The sequence below is a fragment of the Macrotis lagotis genome, chromosome 7, assembly GCF_037893015.1.
Source record: "Macrotis lagotis isolate mMagLag1 chromosome 7, bilby.v1.9.chrom.fasta, whole genome shotgun sequence".
NCBI lineage: Eukaryota > Metazoa > Chordata > Mammalia > Peramelemorphia > Peramelidae > Macrotis > Macrotis lagotis.
In genome coordinates, this window is record NC_133664.1 from 117,755,705 (window position 1) to 117,774,416 (window position 18,712).

General features: G+C 38.9%; 1 protein-coding gene across 4 annotated transcripts in view; it reads left to right on the forward strand.

Moving 5' to 3' along the window:
• The window catches only part of PLXNA4 (plexin A4), a 610,123-nt gene that overhangs the window by 79,638 nt on the left and 511,773 nt on the right, over positions 1 to 18,712 (forward strand). For all 4 annotated transcript variants that reach the window (XM_074193668.1, XM_074193667.1, XM_074193669.1 and 1 more), the window contains one exon: positions 7,363 to 8,631. In XM_074193668.1, the coding sequence (XP_074049769.1) occupies positions 7,447 to 8,631 (1,185 nt within the window). In that variant the 5' untranslated portion in view covers positions 7,363 to 7,446. The remainder of the gene's footprint in view (positions 1 to 7,362; positions 8,632 to 18,712) is intronic.

The following is an 18,712-nucleotide window of genomic DNA, read 5'->3' on the forward strand; positions in this document are numbered from 1 at the left end:
CCTCATTCAAATTCAGTTCATGTGTTTGTCATGGCATCACCTCCCCAATGTCATGGTCCTCTTTGAGAATGAAGGGCAAACATAGAAACAACAATAAGTGCTTTGCAGATATACCTCATTTAATCTTCACAGCAACCCTCCGAGGTAGGTCCTATTATCGTCACATTTTACAGTTAAGGAAATGGAGACAAATTGAGGTTAAGTGATTTGCTCAGGGTCACATAGCTAGTAAATGTCTGAGGCCATAGTTGAATTCAGGTCTTCTTGGCTCCAGGCACTCTATCTACTGCACTACCTGGCCACTCCTGTTACTGGTACCTAATACTGAATTAACTTAGGAAATTTTTAGTAACTACTAGTACTAGTTGGATCATTATGCATTATGGAAGTCTCTGTAATGAAGAGAGCCAGAATCCATACCCTTGCTGTTGTTGTTGGGATTTGGGCTTGTTCTTTTCTTTGGTTTGGTTTGATTTTTCTCTGTCCTCTGCTGATCTTAGGTTTCCCCCATTATTTGTGTTTTAATCAATCTCTTTCATGTTGTGAGAAATGAGAAACTGGATATTCCTATCACATATTATTGTTTCTGTGGATTTTTTTTCTTCCCCTCCCATCTCTGTAATTTCCCCAGCCCCAGATGAGGGTGATAAGTGTTTGAGATGCATAACTGTGTCTCATTTCAGTACCTAATAGAAGATGGAGAATGAGCCGAGGCACCTTTCTGCTCAGTAAATTCGTAATTACAGGCTTTCTCATCTCTCCTCTTCGGCAACTAGAGAAATGTAGATTGGTTTGTTGAGGTTTTGTATACTTGCAATGAGAGTGGGTAGTGGGGAAAGCATCTTTCCAGAAGAACAGCAACAGCTTGTGTCATGGCTTATAGAGTTTTCAAAAGTAGAACGATGGATGAACCAGGTCCTGAATTGTATGGATCAGTACTGAGTTTTGAATTCAATTCCAATCGCAATCTTCCTTGATGGTGGAGATGCTCTGATGATTGATTTAGTCTGAATATAAAAGTTTGTCCCAAAGAATATACTTTTCCTTACAAAGTATGACATAATGAAAGGATACTGGACTTGGAGACATAAAAAACCATGTTCAAATCTAATCTCAGACACTGTGTGACACTGTGTGACTTATGGCAAATCACTTACCATCTCTGAATCTTTTTTATAATCTATAAAATGAAGGGATTGAAATTGTATTTGCTGCCTTTAAAGATCTCTTCTAACTCTAAAACTATGAGTCTATAAGCCTCTTGGCTTCAGTTTTCTTACCATAAAATGAGGGGCTCAGCTACCTTTTACCTTTCTATGTTCCTATGATGAACAGAGGCTTGGAATCAGGTTGGAAGAAAAATGATGAGAGTGATCTGGCTGGAAAAAAAAGACCTGGTTCAAGAGTAAGAAAAACTGGATCCTAGTCTGTTTCTGCTATAAATCATATTACATTTCAGGGCCTCAGGTTCCTGATATATATACACACACACACACACACACACACACACACATATATATATAATGAGGAAGAGAGTGAATTAGAACATATTGAAGTTCTCTTCCATCTCTAAAATTTTTATGAGCTTTTTTAGAGGTAGAGTGAAAAACTTTATACTTAAATTGGGTGAATGTGAATGGGCAATCCTAACTCCTGTCTTTATTTCTTCAAGAGAACAGTTTCTGCTGACTTTCCCAAACCTTTCTTTTCTTTTCACTTCAATCATATCCATGAGAGTCAGAATGACATGTTGGTTAGAGTATTTGAAGACCTGGGTTTAATTCCCACCTTTGACTTTCACTACTTGTGTGATTTTGGACAAGAATCTTAACTTTCTCATCTGTAACATGAAGGAGTTGGACAAGATAGCTTCTAAGACTACTCCTCCCTATGTGATAAATTCTATATTTTCCAGTTGAGATTTGAGGTGGAGAAAGATTGGAGTATTATATTTGTGGTGAAAACCCTGGAATCCCTTGCTTTGAGGGATCTGTAGAATAGGAAAGCATTTATTAATTGCATACTATATACCAGATACTGGGCTGAGTGTTGAAAATACAAATCGAAAGGTTAGAAAATCTCTTCTTAAAGAACTACCATTTTAATTGAGGAAGATGATAAATAGAAATGAGCTCTGCTGTAAAGGTGATGGCAAAGTTTAGGAATCCTTAGCATAAGAGCAACAGGATATATGACAACTGGAATAAGTAGCCAAGTACCCCTTGCAACCAGGTTCCTTAGGTGTTTCAAGCCAATAATCCTTGGAAGGTGAGATCTTGATGGGATCTGAGCAGAAGATTGGAACATTTGGAGAAGGGGTCCAGAGAGAGTCTGGTGGTTTCTTCCCTCCATCACTCAATGAGTGAATATATATTCCATTTATCTTTTTCCCACAGTAAACATGACCAATATTACTTATATATGAGCAAGAATGCAGATTTTAGGAATTTAGGCACTGAGGTAAAAGTATATTGGTTTATATATTCCTTGGGAATTTTCCCTTTGGATTTGTGCCCTGTTGTCTATGGAATGACTGACTTGTGTGCTTGTGTGTGTATGTATGTAAGCATGTGTTTGTATGTATGTAAGTGTGTGTGTGTATGTCTTTGTGCATATTATTGTTTCAAGAACTTAATCTTAGCACTTTCACCAGCTGATTCTAGTGAGAGAATAGCAAGATAATAGAGATCCAGTTCTGATCATTCCTTCCTTTCTTTCTCCATTAAGATCCTGCGGGAAAGCTTAGGTTTTGCTTGATTTTTTCCCTCCCTTCAACATGGGTAACCTCCTCGTATCTTCATAGTGGGTCAGCAATATTGAGCTTATATGTAAAGACCAGGGAATCCATTAGTAAAGCCTTGACTGCTTACAAGACTTCAGAATCCTCACTGAGGTAGTGTTGGGGTGATGGCTGTGGAAGTATTTTTCCTTATTAGAAATTGTCTTGCCCCCACCTCCCCAGTGAAGTTACCCCAGTGACTATATTGCTGAATAGTTAAGGTTCCTTCACAGGCTTACCTTTTCTAAAGGTCTTCCAGGCACCAGTTGGGTTGTGGTATTTGTGTTTCAGGTTCTATAACTTTTGGATTTTTATCTATCAGAAGAAGACTTCTCACAGGAATTAAGTGATGAATTTGGGATCTAAGATAGCAGAAATAGCTCTTCACATCCATGGGAAGAATGATTATAGGGTCATAGATATAGAACTAAGAAGAACTTCAGTTACCATCTTGTCCAAAGCCTTAAGTTGATATATAAGGAAACTGAGACCAAACAGGTAAATTGATATACTCATAATTTTACAAGCAGTGTTATACCTGGGACTTTAATAACTCTTCTGATTCTGGAACCAGCACTTTTTCTACTGCATGATGAAGTCCAAGAAAAAAAGTAGTGGGAATACTGATTTAAAAAATCATGAAATAGTCTTCTTTCCCCAAAAAACTACCTTTCTAATTAGAAGAGACATTCCCCCCATTCATTCCAATACAGGGATCACTCAAAGCATGGAATTTTATCATAAATGTACTACTTCAACCTTTCTCTACACCCTATCTCAACTAGATAATATAAGATCATAGATTTGTCACTGGAAGGGACCTTGGGAACCATCTTATCCAATTCTCTCATTTTATAGATGAGATTCTTATAGTCACACAGTGACAGAGGTGAAAATTAAATCCAATTCTTCCTGGTTCCCAGTCCAGTACTCTAAGTACTGTACTATTCTGCTTCTTATGGACATGACTGAAGTAAGAAGAGGAAAAAAAGATTGACAAGGATAGCAGATCTGTTCATTTGTTAACAAATAAGGAGTTGGGATAGCCATTCACATTCTATGCTATTCCCTTCATGTGATCCTGATTGTTGTCTTCAAATCCCTTAGGGTGATGCCTTGCTTTACCAACAACTTCGGTAAGTCTTTGCTGACTTCTTATGATCCTTTCTCTGACAGTTTAGCTTAAAGAATCATAAGATTTACAGTTGGAAGGGAACTAAGCAGTGATGCAGTCTCATCCCTTTATTTTATAGCTGAAAAAACTGAGATTTTGAGAGGGGAAGAGACAAAAGAAAGAAGAAAGGAAAGAAAAGGAAAAGGAGAGGAGAGAAAAAGGGAAACAAGCATTTATTAAGCGGCTACTATAAACACTAAGCAAATATATTATTTCATTTGATCTTCAACAATCCTAGGAGGTTGGTATTTATTTCCCTAGTTTATAATTGAAGAAAAGGAGGCAAAGACCAAATAACTTGACCTGGGTCACTGAACTAATAAGTATCTGAGACTGGATCTCAGTTTAGATCTTTTTGACTACAGGATCTATTCATGGTGCCAGCCTGGTTGCATCTAGTTTTCCTTCTAGAAGGAAGTGCTTTTCAAAATTCATAAGCGTCAGGGGTGGCTAGGTGGCACAGTGGATAGAGTGGCGGCCCTGGAGTCAGGAGTACCTGAGTTCAAATTTGGCCTCAGACACTTAATAATTACCTAGCTGTGTGGCCTTGGGCAAACCACTTAACCCCATTGCCTTGAAAAAAAAAACTTATAAAAAACCTCACAAGGGTCATATGTGGTGATGTCAAAATTTGAATTCAGGTCCTCTGATTGCAAATCTAGTATTATTTCTACCATGCTGGGTTGCCTCTATACTTTACATTCATATTTATTGGTGAAACTTGGAGGAGGAAGGAAATGCTGCTTATTCATTTGTGTTACCAGATCTGTACAACTCTGACTGGCTGAGGTTGTCACTTCTGAATGATAGTTTCTTTTTCTTCTAAACTCTTTCAACTTCTTCATCTGTAAACTTCTATATTACATTTTTTCGGCATTTCCTCCTGGTGCCTGGGGCTCCCCTTCTTCCCCTCCCCCAATTTTGGGGGAAAATCCACAGTGTTGGGTTTCTTCCTTGATCCCCCCCTACCCCTTAGCAGTTTCTGCCTTGGATTTACATCAACTGGAAGCAAAAAACCCAGATTCTTCTGGAAACTGGCAGAAAGCATCTTGAATGGACATGAATTGGGTCATTAGAACTGAAAGTTTTCCTGCACGGGGAGTTATTTATTTATTTATTTACTCCACTATTTCTTAAGGCATTTACCCCCCTTTCAATGAAAACCTCTCTGAGGAGGGCCTATGATGGGACACAGCCAAGAACTGCCTTGTTATGATGACATTAGGGCTTGAAGCTGGGCAGCCTCCCCAGAAGACTTTGTTAGCTTTGCTGCTACAGTTGAGAGGGTTTGGGGATTTGGTTTTCTAATTTGACTCTTATTGGCTGGTCAGAGGAGGGCGGAGAAGAAAAAAACCACAATGCTAGAAGAGAATATATGTATGTGTGTGGATATGAATAAAAACTCATTCATTCTTGCAGCAATTAAAGGCCTGCTGTCAACCAATCCACAAGCATTTATTATTCATTTACGTATGGCAAGAAAACTTAGCAAAAGCAAAAATAATTCCTGCTTCTAAGGAGAATATGTTCTAATCAGGGAGACAACATAAATAACTCGCTTCCATTGTTTAGTCATTTTTTTCAGTTGTGACTTACTGTCCATTACCTCTTGTATTTTTTTGGCAAAATTACTAGAGTGGTTTGCCTTTTCCTTCTCCAGCTCATTTTACAGATGAGGAAATTGAGGTAAAATGGTTTAAAAGACTTACCCAGGGTCACATAGCTAATATGTGTCTGAGTCCAGATTGGAACTCAAAAAGATGAGACTGCCTGACTCCAGGCCCAACACCCCATCCACTGTGCCACTTAACTGTCCCCAAATAACTCACTACCTAAAAGTAGATGCCAGGAAAACCTTAGGTGGAATGGCACTAATATCTTGGGTTATTGGCAAGTGCAATTGACATTTGAGCTAAATTTGAAGGAAGTTGGGTATTTTAAGAGTTGGAAGAAAGAGAAGAAGGCAGTCCAGATGTGGGGGGACAGCTAGTCCAGAGGCATTGAAACCTACTGGTTCATCTTGGGTGAGAAATAGAACACTGTGATAGGCATGGGGAGAGATGTGGTAGCTATGTGCTATGGAATAGGGAATTATTTGACTGGGCTTGTGGTTAGGAAGATCTGGATTCAAAGACTGTCTCTGATCCTTCCTGTCTGAGAGAGGCTGAACAAAGCCATTTAGACTCCAAATTGCTCAAAGACGCTTATCTACTAAGTTGTAGTTTGAGGGCGTAGATCATTTTCTCCCTCTCATCTTCATCCCTTCTCTCATTCTCTCTTTGTATGATAGAAACAAAAGAGAAATGCCACTTTCTTTCTCTCTGCCTCTATCTCTTTTTTGTCTCCCTTTGTGTCTCCTTCTACCTCTTTTTTTCTTACCCTGAAGAAATAAGATTCTCAAGTACCTACAACACAGGAGATGCATGTACAGAGAAACTAGCTCAGCTACAGTAGTTTCTAGAGAGACAGCATTCTCTAGGGACCTGCACATAGAAGATGCTCAATGCATGTTGGTTGAACTGAATTGCTTCACCTGATAGCCTGGACTCAAGAAACTGAGTTTGAATTTCCAGTTCTTTGACTGAGTGTGGATTTCTTCTTCTCTCTGTAGCTCTGGCTTGAGTACATATAATAATAATACTTCTTAACCCTGGGGTTACCCATTTTTGACTTCCTTAGTCACCAATGATGGAAGTTGAGTCAGCTAGATTCTATTCAGAGATGGTGTAACAGAAAGAACATTGGCTTTTACAGTCAAAGACCCAAATTCTATACTTGTCATGACCCCTCACTAGCTGGGTAATCTTGAGCAAGTCACTGAATTTCTTTGAAATTGGGTTTCCTCTTTTGGAAAGTGGGAATAATTCAGCTTGATTTGTTTGGTTTAAAAGGTCACTGTGAGATATTAAATAAGGTAATGCATGAGATACAGTACTTTGTTATCATAAAAGATATCTGTTTATAATAATAACATGATAACATGATAGCATAAGATGTTATCATAAAATGTCTCTTTATAATAATGATAATAGCTAGCATCTGTGAAGTATATTAAGGTTTGCAAAACCCTTTATAAATATTATCTCATTTGATCCTCTCAAAATTCTAGGAGATAGGCTCTATGGCTATGCCCATTTTTATAGTTGAGGAAATAGAGAAAAGGAGAGTTTAAGTAATTGATTCAAGGGCACAGTAAGTTTCTGAGGATACATTTGAATTCAAATCTTTCTGGGTTTAAGTGTAGGTATGCTATGTAGTTGTATCATTATTAATGTAATCATGTAAAAGATTCTGCTTCAGGGTGTACTAAATGCTCTGAGAACCCTAAACAATAGACTCTAGACTCAAGCTATGTTATTTTTAAATTTTTTTCCCATTCTCATTTGTCTTTTTTTTTTCCTACTTTTAGGGGAAAACTCATTGTGGGTCCTGATCCTTTGAAGTGCCTCTTGGTGTGTGACTATTCCTGTGGCCCAGAGGACTCATTTCTGAGATGAAGGCCATGCCTTGGAACTGGACTTGTCTGCTCTCCCATCTCCTGCTTCTGGGGATGGGTTCTGCAGCCCTCCTTTCCAGACAACCCCCACCCTCACCCCAGAAGCGATCCTTTCTCACATTCACTGCAGAGCCCACGGAGGGCTTCAACCACCTTGTGGTGGATGAGAGGACAGGGCACATCTACCTAGGGGCTATCAACCGCATCTATAAATTGTCCAGTGACTTGAAGGTCTTGGTGACCCATCAGACAGGACCTGATGAGGATAACCCCAAGTGCTACCCACCTCGAATTGTTCAGACCTGCAATGAGCCCCTTACAACTACTAATAATGTTAACAAAATGCTCCTCATTGATTACAAGGAGAACAGGCTAATTGCCTGTGGAAGTCTGTACCAGGGTATATGTAAACTTCTCAGGCTAGAAGACCTCTTCAAGCTAGGAGAGCCATTTCATAAGAAAGAACATTACCTGTCTGGTGTCAATGAAAGTGGCTCCGTCTTTGGTGTCATTGTCTCCTACAACAATCTGGATGATAAACTATTCATTGCCACTGCTGTGGATGGGAAGCCAGAGTATTTTCCTACTATCTCCAGTCGCAAATTGACCAAGAATTCCGAAGCTGATGGCATGTTTGCTTATGTCTTCCATGATGAGTTTGTGGCCTCTATGATTAAGATACCTTCTGACACCTTCACCATCATCCCTGACTTTGATATTTATTACGTCTATGGATTCAGCAGTGGCAATTTTGTGTACTTCCTGACCCTCCAGCCAGAAATGATGTCCCCACCAGGCTCCACCACCAAGGAACAAGTTTATACCTCTAAGTTGGTGAGGCTATGTAAGGAGGACACAGCCTTCAACTCCTATGTGGAGGTGCCCATTGGCTGTGAGCGCAATGGGGTGGAGTATCGCTTGCTGCAAGCCGCTTACCTTTCCAAGGCAGGGGCCTTCCTTGCCCGGACCTTGGGAGTTCGATCAGATGATGACATCCTCTTTACTGTATTCTCTAAGGGTCAGAAGAGGAAAATGAAATCACTGGATGAATCAGCCCTGTGCATCTTTGTCCTGAAGCAGATCAATGATCGCATCAAGGAGAGACTACAGTCCTGCTACAGGGGAGAGGGAACTCTGGACCTCGCCTGGCTCAAAGTGAAGGACATTCCCTGTAGCAGTGCGGTGAGTCAGGGCCGGCCTTCAGAAAATCTGGCCGGAGACCAGTGGGACATCATGGCAGTGGGTAGTATTAAAAATAATTCCTCTAATAGCTTTCTAATCTTACCTTCCCTGGAAAACATTTTTTCTTTTAATTGATAATATTCTCATTCTATTATTTTCATATTATTTTTACAAACTTCTCTGTAAAATAGGTAGGGCAGATAATGCTGTTCTCAATTTATACTTGAGAGAACCAAGAATGAATCATTGTATTTCTTCAAGCCTCGGGGTTCCTTGTTTGCAGGAATGGTAATAGGATTCTAAGAGAAGTAAAATGAGTTATCCCACATCTCATAAGATGGATGTAGAACGGAAACTCAAGACTTTTCTTTCCTGTCTCATGATCTTCCCACTATATTACACTACTTCACCTCATTCCCTGCGTTTTCCTCCACACTTAACAACAAAATATTTTAAATATATTTTATATTTATCTATATAAAATAATAATATAGCAATTATATAATGCTTTAATGTTCACAAAGTGTATTGCAAGTATGATCTCACTTATGCTCATAACAATTTAGACAGGTACACAGTATTATTATCCCCATTTTACAGAAGAAAAGTTAAATGTCTTATACAGAATCATACAGCTAGCAAGTATATAAGGCTGGATTTGAACTCAGGTCTTCTTGACTCCAAGTTCAATTCTCTAACCAGTATACCACCAGTGGTATGTTTGCTTACATCTTCCATGATGAGTCTGTGGCCTCTATGATTAAGATACCTTTTGTTACCTTCAGCATTATACCATCCTTTCCTAGTAGAATGGAAGCTCTTTGTGGGCAGGGAATATTTCACATTTTTCCTATGTATCCCTAGCATCTAGTTCAGACTGTTGATTTGAATCATTGAATATTAGGAATTGCTGCTAAGAGGGAAGAATCATATTGAAGAAGCATCCAAATATGATTGATCCCATGACAGACATTAAAGAGAGAATAAATAATGCACTAAGAAATATTACCTATAGTAATAGAAAGATATACCTATCCAGTTTATAATCTTAGATAGTGCGTAAGGCAGTATGGGGTAGTAAATAGGGCTGGACTTGGAATCAGAAAGACCTGGTTTCAAATTCTGCCTTAGATACTTACTAGCTGTATGAGCTTGAACAAATTATTTAACCTCTCTTGACTTCAGTTTCCTCATCTGTAAAATGAAGAGATTGGACTCCATGTAACCTGAGGTACTTTCTAAATCTAAGATGATTTTTTTTTACAAAAGCTTGGAATGAAACAATCAGTGAGTAAATGAACATATTAAATTTGAGATCTGGAATGTTGGGGTGCTTATCTTTGTACCTTTCTTTTCTTTTTATGCTCTACTGATTGAATTCCAGTTTCAGAGAAGTCAATCTGTGAGAAAACTTTTTCAGATTTGAGGATACTGTGACTTGAGTTGGTTCTTGTGGAAAACAGCAAAAAAAAATATGACCTCAAATCAGTTGTAACTTAATAATATTTAGAAATATATACAGGAAAAATTAAGACAAATTCAGCTAAATGATAGGTAGTAGATATCTCAAGACACTGACCCCTTTTGGATAAGACCTTAGGTACTGGCTCATGATGAAGTTAATCCAGAATCCACTGGACACCTTGAGGAAGGCGACCTTTTTAGAAAGGATGGGGGCAGGACCAGAAAAATATCTTGAGGATATGATCCTTTGATAAAGGAAGATGAATCTTGTAGCTTCCTAAATCTTTATAAGTAGGTTCAATTGTTTCTAAATTCCTGAGGAAGTGAAATTGATGTCAAAATGTAAATATAATAGCATATCATATTATATAACATATTTTTTTTAAATCACTTAACATTTTTGACCTCGTCTACATTTTTTTGCCTTGGGGAAAAGTGCCAGTTACTTTGCCCTATTAATGACTCTATAGACTTTGCTTCCAAAGGAATGCAGTAAACTCTAGATGCCCAGTATAGGAATTTTTCCATAAATATATTTCATTTAATACCTAAAGGATCTATGATTTCATAGGGGTGATACTCACTTGATTTATAAAGATCATAAACCTCTCCATATTTTTAATCTATGGTTTTGTGTGTTGCTAGGGCTAAAATGACTCATCATTAGAAATGATGATGAATCTCTCAACTAATTATGAAGACTAGCCCTCTGACACTCCCTTCCATTCCTGCTTACACACACACACACACACACGCGTGTGCACACACACACACACACACACACACACACACTTTTTCCAGGCTCATAATAAAAGCCTTTCCAACTTGACAGGACTTACCAAGATTTGGTACCTTTAGTCTTATTCTCTTGCCCTATAGATTTTAGGAACCCAAGATCAGAGTAGAGTGAGATGTCAGTAGAATATATATATATATATATATATATATATATATATATATATATATATATATATGTTCCTAGATAACTTTAAACCCTTTCCCTTTTTCATTGACCTTTTTAATTAAGGTGATTGATTGATGGATTGTTGTCCTTCCTCATTAAAGAAGATCATGGCATCTAGTGACATGCATATTAGTGGCATCTAGTGACATGACATGCATATTATGTTGATTAAAGTGAGAGAAATGTTGTGTAAATTGGGAGAAACAGAGATAAAGGCAGAAAAAGCCTGGAGAGGGGCTAGAGAAGAGGAGCAGAACTTAGATGGTAATGATGGTTAGTTCAGGTTGTAGCATTTATGAAGCATCTATCATGGACTCTACTCCAACATTACTCTCCTTCAGAGGACTCTCCATGTCCCTCACTCAGCCACATGCGTCTTCTTTTTCTAAAGTTACCTTCTATCTTCTATGTGCATTGTATGTACCTATTTCATCTGCTGCCTCCCCCATTAGGATCAGAGACATCTGAGCTAAATTTCACCTCTGATTGTGAAGTTCTACCTCACCTGCCACCCTTTCATTACACGTGCCTGATCAGGATGTAAACTCCTTGAAGAAAGGGATCTTTTCTGTGTGTGTTTTTGCTTTTCTTTGTGTCTTGGTACTTAGTCTGGTATCTTGTACATTGTATATAAATACTTAATAAATGCTAGTTAACTGATTGATCAATTTATCATCAGACAACAGAATACCTGCCCTCAAGGAGAGTATGTTCTATAAAGGGAACAACGTGTCAATGTAAAAGTACATGCAAAATTAATACAAGGTAATTTTGGGGGGAGGGAAGTAGCAACTAGAAGGATGATGAAATGCCTCTTGGTAAATATGGTGTTTGAACTAAACTTTAAAGGAAACTAGGAATTTTAAGAAGCGGTGAAGAAGGAAGGTATTCCGGGCATAGGAAGATAGCCTGTATATGCAAGACAATGAAATAGATGTTATATGTATGAGGAATCTCAAGAAGAGTAGTTTGGCTGGACTGAAAAGTACAAGAAAGAGAGTAATGCATTTTTAAAAGGCTACAATGCTAGATTGGAACCAGACTCTGAAGGACTTTTAATCCCAGATATACTTTGAAATGACCAGCTGGCCATAGTTCTGACTAGGATCTTAGGCTCTTGGTTTGCATTCTTACTGTGCTGACTGTGACTCCCTCCCCCCCCTTCCTCATTCCTTTCCTTCCTCTCTCCCTCCCTTCCTTCCTCCCTCTCTCCCTCCCTTCCTCCCTATATCCCTTCCTTCCTTCCCTTCCTTCCTATTTTCCTTCCCTTCCCTCTTCTCAGAGTGTTGGAAACTTTTATAGAATAATCTGGAAAACAGGATTGACTGATACCAGAACTGGACTTAATGGAGTCAGATAAGAAGCTTTTGATTTTTCTTTTACCCTTAATTAGCCCTTTCAAGTTTGAGGCAAGTTCAGGGCTGAGGCAGGGAGAAGACCAGTGGAAACCCCTCACAAGGCTGATCTGTCTCTTTAGCTAGACTTTCTGAAAAGGCTGAACCAGGCTTTGAGGCATTGTATCAGTTTCCTTTGATTTTATTGATCCTCAGTTTACTTTCAGTAGATGCTCTGGTCATAATATACCTGGGCTCAGTTCAGACCACACAGGTACCAAATAAGCGCAATAGGGTCAGACAACAGGATGGTGTTGAGGAATGCAGTCATTCTTCAAGAAACTCGGTTTTATGGGATTCATTCTAATATCTACTTGTTCATTTTCCTCCTTTTTTCTCTTTCAAGTCAGGAGGAATAGATCTCTTAGAATTCTGCAATTTTCTCAAGTGTTAGGGTACAGAAGGAGAGTCTCACTGATAGTTTTTGTCTTGCAGTTGCCATCTCCAAAAGAAATTGAGAGGAAGAAAGATGAAAGGCTAGGGCACTTAATTTAACATTTCACCTCTAGCAATTAATGATATGGTTTTGTCTAGAGATACTTGTTATTTATTTATTTATTTTCTTTTGGCTCTTCCTGCTTTGACTTTGTTTGACTTTTCAGTTATGATGAACTTTTTTTCTGCCTTTTTAAATTGATATTTTATTTTTGCAATTATATTATATACATATACATAAATTATATATAGTTATTTATTTAAAACAGTCATTCACTTGCATATTTATGTTACACAATTTTTTCCACCCTCTCTTCCCACCCCTCTCCCCTTAGCAAAGTCTAGTGAACATTGTATTGTACTTGTACACTTGTGTTTAGCATGTTACATATTAGTCATTTTGTGTATGAAGATTTAGAACTCAGGGAAAAGAAAGAACATCATTGTATAGAAAGGAAAAAACATAAGAGAAATTTTAAAAAAATGAACATAGTATTCATTTAGATTTTCTGGTTTTTGTTTTATTTTCTAGTGGATGTGGATGGTGTTGCCCATAACAGGTCTCCCAGGCTTGTCCTACCTCTTTGAACTGCTAAGAGTAGCTGTAGCCATCATAGTTGATTAACCATGATGAACTTTTAAGAAATATTTTTGCTCACCCTGCCCTTTCCTCACTCTAAATTCATCTTACTCTGAAACCAGGAGGGTGGGTAATCTGCCTATTAACCTTGGTTGGCCATGGGAAAGTGGCTGTAACTAGCTACATAGAGTGTGTCCTTTTATTAGCTCTGGCTTTATTGAGCAAGAAGCTAGGACTGACCTAAAATGTCCAAGGCATTTCCCCTTTATAGTCAAAGATCTGAAGTTTAAGTAGAAAGAGGTGGAGGTGGAGCCTGCTGTCCTGGGGGACCCCAGAGGGCCCTAATGGCCTTTAAAAAAATTCTGAATGAATTATGCTTGGTTAGCTCTGCTCCCATCAGAGAGAAGGGCTAGCTAGCTAACTAGGAGAGGCCATCTCCTGGGATTATGTAGTGTATTTCTGCTGCTCTAAAAATGAATGTTACAAACGTGAATCCCAGGATGGATAGAAGGTCTAATACCAGGGGAAGAGCATGGGTTGAACAGTGGGTATGAGAGAAAGAGGCAGCAATCTGACTTTATTGTCTTGGGTATTCCTTCTCTTAGTTCTGTGCTCCTCTCCCCATCATCTCACTAAATTAGAGGAGGTACCTTAGAAGAAACAGGTCAGTGTGTAAAATTTCTCTGAGAGGGTCGAGGAAGAAGGAGAGAGGTATAAGTGGATTTAGTCATAGGGACCATTTGTCTTGGGAGAGAAGTAGAATCCTGGGGAGACTGAAGAGAGTGATAGACACAGAGGGGAGGGAGGGAGGGAAGGAGAGAGAGAGAGAGCCAGAGAGATAGGCAGAGAGGCAGAGAGACACAGACACAGATAGAGAGGTGATCTTTGGGATCAGATGTGGGAGTAGAGACAGATGCTAATGTCCCTGTCTTTTGTAATCTTTTCTGATGTCCTGTCTCACCTTCTTCATCTATCAAATGAGGAGAGATATCCCAGAGCAAACAGGTTAGTGTCTGTAAATTATTCTGATTCTCTCAGAAGGAGAGGGGTGAAAAGGTGCAATTTTATAGAGATGAAGTTTGTCATGAAAACCATTTGTCCTGGGAACCAGGGGACCTAAAGAAAAAAAAAACAATCTGAAGCACAACACCCCAAGCTGATTTCACTAATGATAATTCAGGATGCTTAATTATATAATTATTTAATTTCTATTCCTGAGAGGGACTTTTCTTGTGCCTCTGCAGTTTCTTTTAGGTCTAAGTCAGTGATCTTTGAGGTCTTATGACTCCCTCTCCCCACCTAGGCCCAGCTGCTACTCTCTTCTTAGCTGTACATCTCAAGATGCCACTTGGGTGAGTGACAATGCTGCTCTAAATGGGTTGTAAAGCATATTCAGATCATGGCTAGGACCCCTGAGATGGGGGGGTGGCATTCTGGCACCTGAAAACCCCCAAGTCCTCATGTTCCTGGCTCCTGGAAGGAGTTGGAGCTCTGAGCAGGTCAGAATGAGGGGTCTTAGCATATTTTCACTCTCACTTAGTTTTCAGTTAGTTACCCTGGTTCCGAATAGGAGTTGTGGAGTGACCACCTGAGATATTCTTATACATTAGAAAAGTAGCCCAGAGATGAAGACCTGATTCCCCTTTTCCTATTCTGCTTTCTGGAGCCAAATCACAGCCCACTTGTCACACCAGTTTTCTTATTCAATTCAATTAATTTAACAAGCTTTAAGCACCTACTACTTGCCAGCCTCTCTGGATGAAGAAATTTTCTTCTCTAATACAGGTTTGTATCTTCTCTGGGATGTGACCCAAAGAGCTCAAGGTCCTGTGCCTTGATTACTTGTCTTAACCAGAGCCACCCCATCAATATGTGCTAGATTGACTTAAACACTAGCTTTCCCAGCTTGGAGGTCAGCTCTCTGTCCACTTCACCAGGAACTGGGGATGCAGAGACAAAAATGAAACAGACCCTATCTCCCAAAAAGCTTGCATTCTAGTGGGAGAAAAAAACGGGGGGGGGGGGATGGAAAGGATGGGAAAGGGATAATCATTTATAAAGCTCCAACTATGTGAAAAGTTGAAACCTCTACAAATATAATCTCATTTTATCCTCATAACAATCCTTGGAAATGGGTGCTTTTATTAACTCTGTTTTACAGTTGAGAAACCTGAGGTTAAGTGACTTGTCCAGGCTATATAGCTTGACTATGGCCGAGGTTGGATTTGATCTCAGGGCTTTCTGGCTTCAGACCCCCTACATCATCACTTTTGCTCAAACATAGAATACTACCTGGTTTATGGTAGAATAGTAGTAAAACTTTGTTGATTATTAATGTCCTAATTTCCCCCTCTCCCATATCCACTCTGTCCTCCTTATCTCCTCCCCATCTCATAGCAGTACCAAGAATGTGAAAATTCAGAATGAGCAAAAAGTCACCTAAGACCAAAAACTCTTCTTATTTTACCTTATTTCCTTGAGGAATACTTTTTCTTTCTCCTGAAAGTAGAATCCTAACTAGGTTTGGTTATTTCCTGTTCGTTGTTGCTGTTGCAACTGAGTTTAGTAATATTAAAAATAATAGCTAGCATTTATATCTATCCTCACAACAATCCTGTGATAGGGTGCTGTCATTATTATTCCCATTTTATAGATAGACAAACTGAGACAAGCAGAAATTTAGTGACTTGCTTAAGGTGACATAGCTAGAAGTTGTCTGAGACCTCTCATCAAGTCTGCAGTTGGAGGCTTTCATGTTCCACAGCCCTCTTAGACACTACTGGTTTGGCTAATCCTGGCCCTGTTAGCATGAGCCCCTCACAAGAATTAGGATGGAAGATGATGGGAGTGATGTGGCTGCGCAAGATGGGTGGGGATGACCTCCTAGTGGATGGCCTCTCCTAGTTAGCTAGCTAGCCCTTCTCTCTGATGGGAGCAGAGCTAACCTAGCACAATTCATTCAGAATTTTTTTAAATGCCATTAGGATCCTCTGGGGTCCCCCAGGACAGCAGGCTCTACCTCCACCTCTTTCTACTTAAACTTCAGATCTTTGACTATAAAGGGGAAATGCCTTGGACATTTTAGGTCAGTCCTATCTTCTTGCTCAATGAAGCCAGAGCTAATGACCTTTCTGGTCACCAGGAGCACTGCTCTGCCTGTTGTCTATTCTAATTATTGATGAATATTTCTCTTGTCCTATGGCTAGCTATTACCTCCTGCTCCCTTAAGGAATAATGAGATGATGCAGAGTTGCTGTCTGCTTCTGGGTATACTCCTTTCCCTTTCAATCTTTTCCTGAACTTTAGCAGCTCTATCTTCCTCTTCCTTGGTCCCTGAGCTCATCTGTCCTCCCTCCTCCACTATACACTGGCAAATTCTACTCTATAATTCACAAGCTTCCTTCCAAGAAGATGGCATGTACATGAAGAAGTATATACTAAATAAATAAAAGGTAAAGTTTTGGAGAGAGAACACTAAGAGTTGGTGAGAGCATCAGAAAATGTGTTAAGTAGAAAGTGTTACTTCTTCTTGATTTCATTTAAATATGATCTCATTTAACTTCTCTCCGTCTTCCTCAGTTTCTTTAATTATCCAATGAGGATAATAATAACACCCGCCAGAAAGAGATGTTTGATAGGCAGAGTTTTGAAGGTGATGAGGAATTCTAAGAGATAGAAGTGAGCAAAGTATGAGAAGTGAGGTACAGTCATTCTAAAGACTGGAGATAGAAAATGGAGTGTCATTTTTTAGGAAGATCTCAGTTCAAATCCAGTCTCAGATCCTGAGTATATCATTTAATTTCTGCTAGCTTCAGTTTCTTCATCTGTAAACTGGGATTATCTACCTTCCAGGATTTTTATGAGGATCAAATGAGATAACATTTGTAAAGTGCTTTTCAAACATTAAAGTGCCATATAAATACCACGATGACAATGATAATGATACTGATGAACACCAAAGAGACTAGTTTGGCTGAACTATAGCATGTGGGAAAGGGAATACTAAATAATAATAATAAGTTAGGAATGGCAGGTTGGGGCAAGTTGTGAAAGGCTTTCAAAGCTAAAGAGCTTAAATTTGATCTTAGAGGAAATAAGGAATAATGGAGTTTTTCAAGTAGGAGATCGATAGGAATCAGACCTGGACTTTAGGAAGTCATATGGTGGATGAATTAGAGATGGAAAAGCTTTGAGTTAGAGAGATTAAGAGGCTACAATAATTGTTCTGGTCAGAGTTGAAGAGGAGAGCTGACTGTTCAGCAAGTGAACTAGGTATGGTACCTGGGTAAATACAGATAAGGGGTCAGATTCAAAAGATATCATGGAAGATATCTCAGTGGTCATTGGTAACCGATTGGCAAAGAAGAGTGAAGGGTCAAAGTTAATACTCAAGTCTTGAACATGAATGACTCAGAAATAGGGAAGTTTAATAGGGAAGTGGAATTATTCCTTAGGAAGAAAAATCAATAAATCATTATTACCATAATGTTACATTCGTGTAAGAACTTCACAGTTTTCAATGCACTGTCACATAAACTGTCTCAATTAATTCTCAACTCTGTGAAATAAGTGGAGGATTATTAATATTAGTAAACTCACTATAAATTCACACATAACATACCCTGATTTCTAACTCCCACCTTCCAAACACATCTGCTTTTAAAAGATCTTCATCACGCTTCATGTAGACCCATGTATAATGTCCTACTCTGTGGAAAATTATTGACATTGGAGTCGGGAATTGGGAGTTTAATTTACTACCTGGGGTGTTTGGGCACATACTTTTTCTCCTTTGGGCCTCAATTTTCTGATCTACAAAATGAAAAGAGTTAGCCTTTAAAGTCCCCTCTACCTCTAAATCTATGAACCTATGATACTTCCCTCCCCCTTTATATAATGTACACTAGATGTTAAATTATGGTATGTTGAATGGGAGGCTATTTCCCCCATTCAAATGAAAACCTACCTGCTTTCAACTTAAGCTAGCACTTAAAGTAAGGCAGAATATAATGACAGAACAGTATTATAACAAGTGTGTTTTTTCTCATTACTGTCATTACTGGGGGGTGGGGTGGGAATAAAAGGGAACTACCCAGAAATTCCTTCTCTATTTATTCTCTAGTTTTAAAAAAATCTCCTCTAGCAAATTTGGACCAATGTTCTACCTATGTAGATGAGGCAAAATTAGAAAAAGTTCACATCTTTCCCTGATTTCAGTCATTATCATGTCGCTGTCAGCGTTCC